General features: G+C 44.5%; 1 protein-coding gene across 9 annotated transcripts in view; it reads right to left on the reverse strand.

The window, feature by feature from the left end:
- Nucleotides 1-12,376, reverse strand: part of JADE1 (jade family PHD finger 1) — a 67,278-nt gene that overhangs the window by 16,932 nt on the left and 37,970 nt on the right. For all 9 annotated transcript variants that reach the window (XM_039479116.2, XM_074396907.1, XM_010338350.3 and 6 more), the window contains 5 exons: nt 11,437-11,594; nt 8,833-9,020; nt 5,575-5,786; nt 2,304-2,471; nt 336-452 (listed from right to left, as the gene is read on the reverse strand). In XM_039479116.2, the coding sequence (XP_039335050.1) occupies nt 336-452; nt 2,304-2,471; nt 5,575-5,786; nt 8,833-9,020; nt 11,437-11,594 (843 nt within the window). The remainder of the gene's footprint in view (nt 1-335; nt 453-2,303; nt 2,472-5,574; nt 5,787-8,832; nt 9,021-11,436; nt 11,595-12,376) is intronic.

Below are 12,376 nucleotides of genomic sequence, written 5' to 3' on the forward strand. Positions count from 1 at the left end.
TAAGACTCCTAGGAGGTGTCTGCCTGTGGAAAGAAGCTATGATGCTTTGGGCAGAAAGAGGGGAGCGAGAAACAAACTGGAATCACCTCACAGCTCAGAGGAACTTCAGAATTACCCTGTGACTGTGAAAGCTCGGGTTCTGGTTACACCGGATACAGTCAGCCAATTAAAGGTGTGTGTGCATACTGGTGCTCAAGTCAACCCTTAGGAACCTCATTCTGCTTCCTGGAACTAGTCCCCTTTCCAAACACTTGGACAGGTCACAGAGCTTTCCCTCATCCTGCTCCCTGCCATGCAGGAAAGGAAAATGAAGCCATTCTTATGAAGCTAATTACCTGAATAGAGGCCCCAAACTTCTCATTGCAGAGGCTGCACACTAGGGCCCACCGACTGCTGGGAATGTGTGACACCTTGGTGATGGGCTCCATCTTCTCTGGGCTCCCAATGCTCACCTAAAGGTCAGAAAATAACAAGAAAGGGTGGCACAGGTCATCAGAGGCTGAACATGAATGTTAGAAACTAAAAGATCCTTTTCCTACATCCCTCCTACCAGACATTGGCGAGGGATACTCATTCACCTAGGACAAAGCAAACCCTACTTTAAAAGCCTTAGAACACCTCAGTGACAATCGAGCCCAGAGCCCAGTCCCTATCTGACAGACATCCCTGTTTGTTTAAAAAAAAAAAAAAAAAAAACACTTAGATAACTGAGTTTTCACTTCTCACCAAAGTCCCTGATGACAAAGACTCATGTAATCTCTAGCCCATAACAAGTTGGTCAAAACTAAAAATCCATCTTAAATATATTCAAATAGGGTATCAACAACAGGGTAAGTAAATACAACCTGTTTTTAATCTCTCGCCAAAGAAAACCATTTTCTTCAGTCCAAAAATGACTACATTCAAGATGGGAAATTACAAAGATAAATAAGGTATCATCTCTGCATTCAGCCTGGATCACCAAATTGTATCCTGTCAATACCAAACCACGAGACCTGGTGCTACCAAGACCCTAATCATGAAACCTCAATCCAAATCATCCTCAAATAATTTTCCCTGGAAGGAAAAAGTACCAAAATCACTCCCAAAAAATGCTGGAATTTGAATCACAAATTATATTCTCACACTCAGCTATGCAAACTTTATTAGTCAAGATCTAAGACTAGAAATAAATTAGACCAGATCTGAAATTAAAAAGGTTGAGGCACAATAAAGGTTTGAATAAAAATCACCAAAGCATGACCAAGAGTGGTCGTTTTTTAACCACGGTGGTACCTCCTGTACACCATGCCACACACAGGATGGAAAGCTGATCCCTGGGGAACGACACCCCTAGGGCCACAGCTGGTTAAGTGCTGCAGGTCTGCTCCAGGGAGTGAGTGTTGCGATGGGAAGGCTCGCTGAGATGGATGGGTGAGGCAAAGTTTGAACACCACCAACTTACAGTCCCAACTGACTGCTGCTTCCCGCTAACATTGCCACAAATTTACATTCCATGACAAGATGACAGTGTGCTTAAGATTCAGTTTTTCCCAAAGGAAAAAGGTAGCAATTAAAAGGTGTCTTTTTACTCATCAGCTACAATACTACCTATTTATGCATGGTTCTCCACCCACTCACCGAATCCCAGTTAAAAGCCAGGACCTTCTGAGCTAAGGTGCTATTAAGAACCATGCGTTGCCGGGCGTGGTGGCTCACGCCTGTAATACTAGCACTCTGGGAGCCCAAAGAGAGCAGATCACGAGGTCAGGAGATCGAGACCATCCTGGCTAACACGGTGAAACCCTGTCTCTACTAAAAATACGAAAAAATATTTGCTAGGCATGGTGGCACACACCTGTATTCCCAACTACTCGGGAAACTGAGGCAGGAGAATCGCTTAAACCCAAGAGGTGGAGGTTGCTGTGAGCCAAGATCACACCACTGCACGACAGAGACCTGACCTCAAAAAAAAAAGAAAAAAAAAAAAAACCATGCCTGGCCAGGCACAGTGGCTTACGCCTGTAATCCCAACACTTTGGGAAGCTAAGGAAACAGACTGCTTGAACCCAAGAGTTTGGGACCAGCCAGAACAACAAAGTGGGATCTCTTCACTACAAAAAATAAAAATAAAAAATAAGCCAGGCATGGTAACACATGCCTAGAATCCCGGCTACTCAAAAGGCTGAGGTGGGAGGATCACTTGAGCCCAGGAGGTCAAGGCTGCAGTGAGCCATGATCGAGCTCACTGCACTCCAGCCTGGGTGACAGAATAAGACCCTGTCACAAAAAAAGTAGTAACACCACAAAAGAACCACACTTACCTCAGGGATCCACAGGGCACAGCTGACATGGACCCACTTGGTTCCACTACGGGTGGGCTTCATAGCTCCACCCTTCTTGGGACACAGCAGACATCTTGGCCGAACCCCCAGGGCACATGTCCGGCACAGCCAGCTGCCCTCTGGCACCTTGAGGATTCCATAACAGGCCTGTGATGCCACAGCACATCCCCGAGGAATAGAGAAAAAGAGAAAATATTATTTTTCCCATTATATCTATTCATTTAAAAACATCTAGAAAGATTTTAACAGAACCACCACCAAAGTAGAGACACTCCCACAGCTTCCTGGCTATGAACCTCTCCCCTCGGGAAAAATGCCAGGCAGCCTCAAAGTAGCACTTAGGAGATGTGTGAGCTCTGCTGATACAATACATATTTATTTCGCAGAGGGTGGTCCTGGAAACTACTTGGTGACAGAAAGGTTTATATGAAATTTGGTTTGCTCTGTTGCTGCAGAAACCCATCTATATGAAGTTTCTAAATACTGAGCAGTAAGTCCTGCTCAGTATTCAGAAACTTCATATAGATGGGTTTAGTAGCAGTAAGTGGAGTGTAGAAACATGCCACAGGGTTCCTTGAGAGAAGCTATTCCTCTGCTTTACTGTCAAAGGTGGGATACAGAGTGTGGAGAAAAAGCACAAAGCAGTTGAGAGAATCTCCCAAAGCTGCTGAATGAGATGACAGTGGAACGGGAAAAGAAGCCTGCGCACTCTCCAGGCTAAGCAAACACCACACCAACTAGATATCAGCACTCTCCCAGGTGAACACAATGGAGCAGAAAAAGGAGACCTACTCAGACAGAATGTAGTCCCTTAGCTGATAGTTAAAATGAATCCAGCCTTTTAGAAATAAAGATAAAAAATAATGTAAATTTAAAAATAAAGCCTGTTTTGCACAAGATGGCAAAATTACACAAGATGACATAAACTGCTGAAATCAAGGCTTTTAAACAACTAAAGTAATTAACAGAGTTCGAAGACAGAGAAGGTTAATGTTAAATAAGTGAAAAATAAAAACGATGGTACCAGGAGCATGTTCAGAAAGCCCTTTAAAAACCAAACTGTTCAAAACTTTATCCTTAAATGACCTGGAAGTCAGAAAGTCAAGAGTCACAGTAGCAGAGCTCTAATTTTTCAGAGAGAAAAAATACAGCTGCTATGTAATCTGAATACCCACGATGCAAAAAGGAAAACCACAAGGATGAGAGTTGAGGGAAGAAAAGTCACACTTCAGATCAAAGCCCCAGAGCGCTGTGTCGGAGCCATGAATAAGCCACTGTCAACATGGACTTACTAGAAAAAAATTTTAACAGAGCTAAGTGATACTATAAAGGTTTCAAAATACTAAAGGTCTGTATCAGACATTCTAGAGCCACATGTGAAAGAGAATTTTTTAATGGAAAAGCAGGTCTAAGCTAATTTATAAGATTACATAAAGTATGCCTTAAAGATATACCATGAAGGATTTTCTCAAAGGAAAAGATGAAGTAAATGTTAAGGAAAAGAGACAAGGTGATATGGCAGCAAGAACAGAAGGCAAAGAAGGGGGCATCCAAAAGCCTTAAAATACAACTCTGCCACTCGCCCATTGTGACAGTTTGCACAACCCTGCCCGACATCACTTAACTTGTTGATAAAACAAGGTTGACCAGTTTTCAAGCAGAACCCTTTCTTTCAAAAAGTTTTTCCATCAGGAAAAAAATAGCAAGTAACGACAGGAAAAAGACTGAGAAGTCAGCCAAGTAAATACAAGAAGCACCAGCAACCAAAAAGCAACACTAGCCATCAGGGTGCTCATGTCACAGGACAAAGCCACCATAGGAATTCTCACTACCGTAAGGAGACTTCCCAGACAGTGTGAGATCCAGAGTAACAGACAGCGATGACGTGACTGAAGCAGGAGTCGCAGGTCTCCCTGTCAAGAGAAGCCAGGACTGGGCCACAACTGGGGAGGTCTTCACAGAGGGAAAGCCTAAGAGGTCACAAATTATGAAGCACAAGGTAATCAAGAACTTTATGGAGCAAACATGCTTCTTCTTCCCAAGAAGTCACCAAGCACCTATTCCACACAAGTCTTTCAAGTTTGCTTTAAATCTCAGCATCAACAGGTGAATTCCAAGAAAGTACTTCCAGATAGCCTTTTAAATCCTAAGAATATACATGGGCACATGTCCCCACACAAATCCAAATTTCTTCATTACTGCATTAAAAACTAAGTAAGAAAGAAAAGAGGCACTGAGATTGTCATAAACTTTTTAAGTTGCCTAACGCCCATCCTCTTGAAATCTAAGAGTTTACCTTTCAGTGGATCTTAGCAAGCAACCACCAAAACCTACTGTCCTGTTTTTTAAGACAGGAAATCACCTTCAAGAAAAAGGGCTGCTTTCTTCTCCCTTAACAGCTCAGCTTATATCCTAACACATGGTCACAAATATGACAGGCAAATTATGTCCACTAAAAGACATGCTAAAGTCCTAACCCCAATATCTCAAAATGTGACCTTCTTTAGAGATAGTCATTGCAGATGAATTTTTTAAGATGTGCTCATTCACTCTGAATTAGGATTGGGTCCCTAATCCAATAGGACCGGTGTCCTTCTAAGAAGACCACCATGTAAAAAGACAGAGACACAGGGAGAACGCACATGATGATGAAGGCAGCCGCAAGCCAAAGAACGCCCAAGATTACTGTAAACCACCATAAGCTATGAAGAGGCAAGGAAGGACTCTCCTGCATGTTTCAGAGAAGCCCAGCACTGCCAATACCTCAATTCTGGATTTCTAGCCTCCAGAATGGCAAGACAATACATTTTTGTTGTTTGAAGCACACACAGTCTATTGTAATTTGTTACACAGGGCAGCTGTAAAAAAACTAATACAACACACTAACCACTTTTTTAAAGGTTTGTTTTCTCAGTGTTCTTAATACCTAAACTTAGGTGTTACAGTAGGACATAGGGGGCTCATCATTCTTTTTTAAGTAAACTTGACTTTTGTGGATAAGAATAAAACACTATGGGAAGAAAGACAATTTCCACAGTGGATGCATGCTATCCTCCTGGCTGCAAAAGCAGAGGATATAGTTCAATAACCAAGAACCTATCAGGGAAAAAGAAAGTCTATGGGGCACATTTCTTTAAATCATAGAAAAACGGACCCCATTGAGAGAAAGAATCCTAGACTCCAGGCACACACTCCCACAGCAGACAGGCTCGTGCCCCAGGTTTCGTTCTGGCCTCCCTGCCCCACATACCTGGTGCACACAGATGTTGCATTTATCACAGAACACCATCTCATTGCCGTCCTCACCATCAGGAGACTGGCAGACATCACAGACAACATCTTCATCATATTCGATCCCCAGGCCTTCCTCAGTCTCTATGGCGTGATTCATATTGTCATAACATCGCTGCTCAAACTCCTCTAGAACCCTTTCCATGGTGTATTCATCTAGTTCAGGCATTCCTGAAGTTAAAAATGCCACAAAACCCATTTTAATAAATCCATATTAATAAATATTATAATAAAACAGTATTGGTTTATGTTTATGTATACTTAAAAATAATTTAAATGAATAAATAATATTATAAATAAATCCATCGCTAGCCAGGCACAGTGGCTCACACCTGAGCCTAGGAGCTCAAGGTCAGCCTGGGCAACATAGTGGAACCCCATCTCTACAAAAAATACAAAAATGAGCCAGCTGTGGTGGCATACACCTATAGTCCCAATCACTCAAGAGCCTGCGGTGGGAGGATTGCTTGAGCCCAGGAGTTTGGGGCTATATTGAGCCATGACTGTGCCACTGTGATCCAGCCTGAGTGACACAAGACCCTGTATCATATCAATTAATCAACCCATTGATTCATCCATCCCTGAGTGCCCCAAAATTTTGTATTAAATGCTTATCAGATTCTTCTAAGAAATAATCTTCAAAGGAGTCTTCCAGGAAACTGTATGTTCCTTACAGTCAGGTAGTTGAGGATGCAGTATAGTGAGTGGAAAAGCAAAGAGTAAACCTTAAAAGAATTCAAGGATATTAGGCCGGGCGCGGTGGCTCAAGCCTGTAATCGCAGCACTTTGGGAGGCCAAGGCGGGTGGATCACGAGGTCGAGAGATCGAGACCATCCTGGTCAACATGGTGAAACCCCGTCTCTACTAAAAATACAAAAAATTAGCTGGGCATGGTGGCACGTGCCTGTAATCTCAGCTACTCAGGAGGCTGAGGCAGGAGAACTGCCTGAACCCAGGAGGCGGAGGTTGCGGTGAGCCGAGATCGCCCGCCATTGCACTCCAGCCTGGGTAACAAGAGCGAAACTCCGTCTCAAAAAAAAAAAAAAAAAAAGAATTCAAGGATATTAAATACATATACTGTTGAATAAATCATTTCACTACACTCTTTACACGTAAAAACTAACATGTAAATGACTTCAAAACCATGACCTTATTGGTTTGAGTGGTTTTTTTTTTTTTAATTTGCCTTTCTTGGTAGGTAAAACAGTCCTCTGAAAACAAACTTCACTTTGGGCACTCTAACATTTTTAAATGGTTTATTCCTCCTCGCCCTCTGACTTCTACAAAGTTGAAAAATATAGTTAACCAAACGCAAAAAATAATGAAACACCAGGTACAGTGGCTCATGCCTGTAATCCCAGCACTTTGGGAGGCTGAGGCAGGCAGATCATTTGAAGTCAGGAGTTCAAGACCAGCCTGGCCAACATGGCAAAATCCTATCTCTACTAAAAACACAAAAATTAGCCGAGCATGGTGGCGGGTGCCAATAATCCCAGCTACTTGGCAGGCTGAGAAAGAGAATCGCTTGAACTCAGGAGGTGGAGGTTGCAGTGAGCCAAGATTGCACCACTGTACTCTAGCCTGGGCCACAGAGAGAGACTTCATCTAATAAATAAATAAAACAGCTAAGACAAACATCTTTCACATGTGTTCTGTTATAAAATTACATAATTAATCCTGCCAATATATTTAACAGTATCTTCAAATATGTATTAGTCCAATTTTTTTTTTTTTTTTAAATTAAAGATGGAGTTTTACCATGTTGGTCAGGCTGGTCTTGAACTCCCGACCTCAGGTGATCCACCCACCTTGGCCTCCAAAGTGCTTGGATTACAGGCGTGAGCCACCACGCCCAGCCACCCCAATTCTTATTATTTAAACCATTCACAAATGCCAAGAGTCTTTGGGCTGAGTCCTCTGACTTAGCATAGGACTCCTAGATTCCAGTCAAGTGCATTCCACTGGTCTTTATTATGTGCTTACAACAAAGCAGAAACTGCATAATCTCTGAAGCTAAAATTTAGTGGTTCAGTTCCAAGAGATCTCTGAGAACTCCTGAACATAGCCATAAAACCACCTTGTGCCCTGCTCATGTTTTGGCTATTAATCCCTAAAGCAGAACCAAGAAGGATATCTGTTCTGTCTATAAAAACACCTGAGTAACCAAGTAAGTAGAAAACAACCACATGCTCAGCTCAGTCCACACTATCGCTCCCATTCAACAGACTGGTGAGCCTAATAGCAGGACAAACATCTATTATAAGCCATACCCTATGCTAGGCTCCCTGGAAAGACCCAAAAGAAAAGGTCTTTGCCCTTCAAGGCTGTGAATCTACCACCACCAAAGATCCTGTGATTATTTACTATGTCCTTGATTGTAATACACAGCCCCTTCCTACCACTTCCCCACCCTATACCTACAGCACAAAAGCTAATTAATCCTCATGGTTTTTCACACTGACCCCAGACATGACTCCACTGTCTTATTCATCAAGATCCTCAAGGCAACCCTTAACAATCAGAACTGGCATGTGAGATGAGACCTATATGCCATCCCCGTCTCAACACCATGAGATGCAAGTACATGATGTACAGAAGCTCCAACCTCTACATACACTAAAATGAGCTTGTAGAAAAGAGGTGGAGAAGGGCTGGGCATTCGGCTAACATGAGGCTTTGCTGAAGGAAAGCCAGGACAAAGATAAACAGGAAGGAAAAAGCAGTCCAGGTTTGGAGCACGATGTAAGGAAAATCGCTGAAGTTAAAACACAAGTGACATGCTTGGAAATGGGGAGCATGCCTGGAATAGTGTTCATTTACAGAAGCAGCAAGCCATGGCTAAAAAAGGAATCTGGATGGCATCACAGGAAAAAAATATTAGAGCAGGTAACTGTGGACCATGCCCTTTTGTCACTTAATTGCCCTGGACTTCAGCTTCCTTAAGGTAAGTGAATGAGGGAGTTAGATCAGAACAGGGATGGGAATTCCCTGGTGCCTAAGTCGAGGAGTCCCTGCTTCCACTCTGAATCCATCTCAACACATCTGACACAGTCCAACAGGCTAAGCTCTAAGGCAGGGCTGCGATTCTTACTGACTGAAGCGGTGATGCAACTGCCTTCACCTGGCAGTGAGGAGGTTTTTGCCACTCACCTACCTGCCTAAAATACAACTCCATTCATCACTGGTTAATAAAATAATGTAATACATGATCTCTCACCCATCTCCTTAAATTCTTCATTGGTCAGTTCCAGCCACGCAGCATCCATGTCATTGAGGTCATAACGACACACGCTGTCAGCCAGCGTCCGGATGTCCACATAGCCCAACTCAGGAGGCTCAGAGCCTGATGACACGATGTACTTCTTGGGCCTGATGAACATGAGGGATTTCTCTTCAGACACAACCCTGGATAATAAAAAAGGCAGCCAGGTTATTACCCTTTCAGCCACAGAGAATGGAGTGTGCCACAAGGCCACAGGTGTCACTTCCTCCTCCAACTCTCAGAGCCCCAGGTCATCACCAGGTTTATTAAGAACAAAAGCTGAAAACCTGAATGTCACTGCTAATAAAACCTTAACAAGAAGTTGTTAAAGCCTGCGAACAGGAAATAGATACAAATGAAAACACTGTAGAAGCCTTCCAAACCTGCTTCCCGGGACCCTGCTGTGCCCTGCCCACCACCTCTGACCACTATGGCCTGCAGCCAACACCACTGATCCCAATATTTCAAAAGTTAGTCATTAAATCACTTTCCATTAACCAGACCTGCCCATCCCTGCTGGAGGCCATTAGAACCAGGGCACCACACAGGCATGGCAGGCACAACAGACTCTGAAAACCAGAGGGAGATACCCACCAACCCTCTCACCTCACAAAAGAAGATGGAGAGAAGGAAAAGAAAATTAGGGCTTGGGCCAGGAACGCTGGCTCAAGCCTGTAATCCCAGCACTTTGGAAGGCCAAGGCAGGCAGATCATCTGAGGTCAGGAGTTCAAGACCAGCCTGGCAAACACAGTGAAACCCCGTCTCTACCTAAAATACAAAAGTTAGCCAGGTGTGTTGGCACGCGCCTGTAGTCCCAGCTATTCAAGTGGCTGAGGCAGGACAATCGATTGAACCAGGGAGGTGGAGGTTGCAGTGAGCCGAGATTGTACCACGGCACTCCAGCCTGGGCGACAAAGTAAGACTGTCTCAAAAACAAACAAAAAGGAAATTAGGCCTCGGCGATTGCCAACAAATCTAAGAATCAGAGTGCCAGCCAAGAAAGGGACAAGCTCAACATATACCTATGATCTCAGGAACAGAAACACAAGTTTCCTCCCCTCCTGGTACTGCCACATACCCTCCCAACCTTTACCACCTGGAGAGGTGTTTTCAAACTCACCCCACTCAAAATAAGAGAGCACGCACAAGATGAGAAAATCATTCCCAACTTGGGACCAAAAAAGGCCGTCTTCCTAATCCCAGGCCCAAGGCTCCACAAAGTCCCTCCACATCTGTTTCCACAGTTTCAATTACTGTCAACAGGCTGCCCAGAGTCTGTCAGAGTACCTTCATCACCCTTAGAATTACAAGAGTGATTTTACCTACATGACACTGAGATGAACAAACCGATGGGATTTATTTCTTCTACTCAACCAAGAGCAGGGATCCAACTGAAAACCTCCACAAGCTTTATTAATGCTCACTTCTGTCCTGGGGTCCCCACTGAAAGCGAAGCATTCAGCAAGTACTCCTGGACTGGGGCTGCCAGTGCTGAATCAAGTGGTGCTGCATCTCAGAGACAGACTCTGAGGCAAATACACGGTCTGCCCCACCCCCTGCAAGGCTCAGTGTCCAATATATTCCACAGGCCCAGACTCTCATCTGTGGGGGTCATCCTGGCACTCCTGATTGGTCACTAAGCCTGATTAAGACAGGGGCATTTGTCACCATTGGATAGACTCCCCAGAGAACCCAAAATGACGACTCAAATTCGATCATTTTAAGTGCCCAAAAAGAGAGACACAAAGTGGGTGAAAACCAGGAAGCACATCCAGTCAAGCCTTGGAGTGGAGAAGACACTATTTTGCAAAGCAGCAGTCCACTGATGATGGTAGAGAAGCCAGGTGCCAGCTGAGCACAGGGCACTCAATCCTCCCTTCTAAAAGGACTCTGCAGGTGGCATGGAGCCGGCAGCGAGGAACTGAGTAAACCAGCTGCAACCTGGCTGTGAGGAGAGTCGGCGAGGACTTGACCCTGAGGGATCTTTAAAGATAAGTCAGTAAATCCAGAGAACACACCCTCAGAACAATGTGAACAGTCTAAATAAATCCCTCCAAAACTCCCTTCTCCACAAACCCTAACTGGCAGGTCTCCTCACACCTGTCCTCCTCCAAAGGTGGAGGCAACCACAGTAGGTGGAGCAGCTGCCATATCAGTTCCCAAGAAAGACAGACGCTTCACTCTAGGAGAGCTGCTCTCCAGAGTGAACATGGAAGACAGGAAAAGACGGTCCAGATGTGTGAACACCCAAATGTTCCTCCCTCAGTCCATCACTTCCCAGGATGTCTTGGAATTTGTCTTCCTCTCATAAGACAGCAGCACCTCCCCCACCTCCCCACAAGTTTGGAGGCTCACGGTGCTCAAAACCACTATCCTGTATGCCTGAAGTGTGTTGCTTCTGTATTTCCATTTCCACTTGAGGTCTCATGATATTTTATTGCTAAACTATCAGAAACTGTCTCTCAATTGTCTCAGAAATTGTCTCTTTTCAGATGGCTACTGTCAGAGAATAAGGGCAGTGGTGGGTGGAGAGGCTTTTGTCCTCAGGGCATCTCTACCTGGCCACAGGCTGAGGGATGGTCCCTGGGCTCACAGGCACCTGGACCCCTTTCTCCCATTCCTGTCTCCAAGGATCTGCCAACACATAGTACTCATCTGGGTTCAGCTGGTAGGAGTCATGCAACTTCATGGCAGTGATCAGGTCTGTCCTAAACACCTGGAAAAGAAGAGAAAGGGACACTGACATTTGATATTTGCATTCTTATTCAGAGTGCTGGCAGCTGCAATGTAACCATGGAGCTGCCGTGTAACAAGGTCACTGGATCAACATAGAACAAACCTGACCTATTACAGAAGACCTTTGCCTACACGCCTTTTACCTCACTCAGGCATGGGGTGGCAGTGCTGATGGAACCCTGCCTTCTCACTCCCTCAATCCACAGTCCACAATAATGTCAACCAAAAAAAAAAAAAAAAAAAAACTTGTTGTCTGCCTACATGACACTGAGATGAACAAACTGATGGGATTTTTTTTTTTTTTTAACCAAAAGGGCTACCAAAAACATGCACCTAGAAATCTCTGAAGGGAGATACTGCACTCAAGGGTGCTCTAGAAATGTAACTCCACTCACCATGTAACAACTTCAAGTCAAAATCCAGAACCGCCAGGGACTCATCCCCTTTCTTTCATTTTTTTGAAACGGAGTCTTCTTGCTGTGTTGCCCAGGCTGGAGTGCAGTGACATCATCTCGGCTCACTGCAACCTCCACCTCCCAGGTTCAAGCTATCCTCCTGCCTCCCAGCCCCCGAGTAGCTGGGATTACGGGCACATGCCACCACACTTGGCTAATTTTTGTGTTTTTAGTAGAAACAGGGTTCCCCCATGTTGGCCAGGCTGTTCTCAAACTCCTGACTGCAAATGATCCACCGGCCTTTGCCTCCTAAAGTGCTAGGGTTACAGGTGTGAGCCACTGAGCCCAGCCAGGGACTCTTCTATAA

The sequence above is a fragment of the Saimiri boliviensis genome, chromosome 3 (assembly GCF_048565385.1).
Source record: "Saimiri boliviensis isolate mSaiBol1 chromosome 3, mSaiBol1.pri, whole genome shotgun sequence".
Taxonomy (NCBI): Eukaryota; Metazoa; Chordata; class Mammalia; order Primates; family Cebidae; genus Saimiri; species Saimiri boliviensis.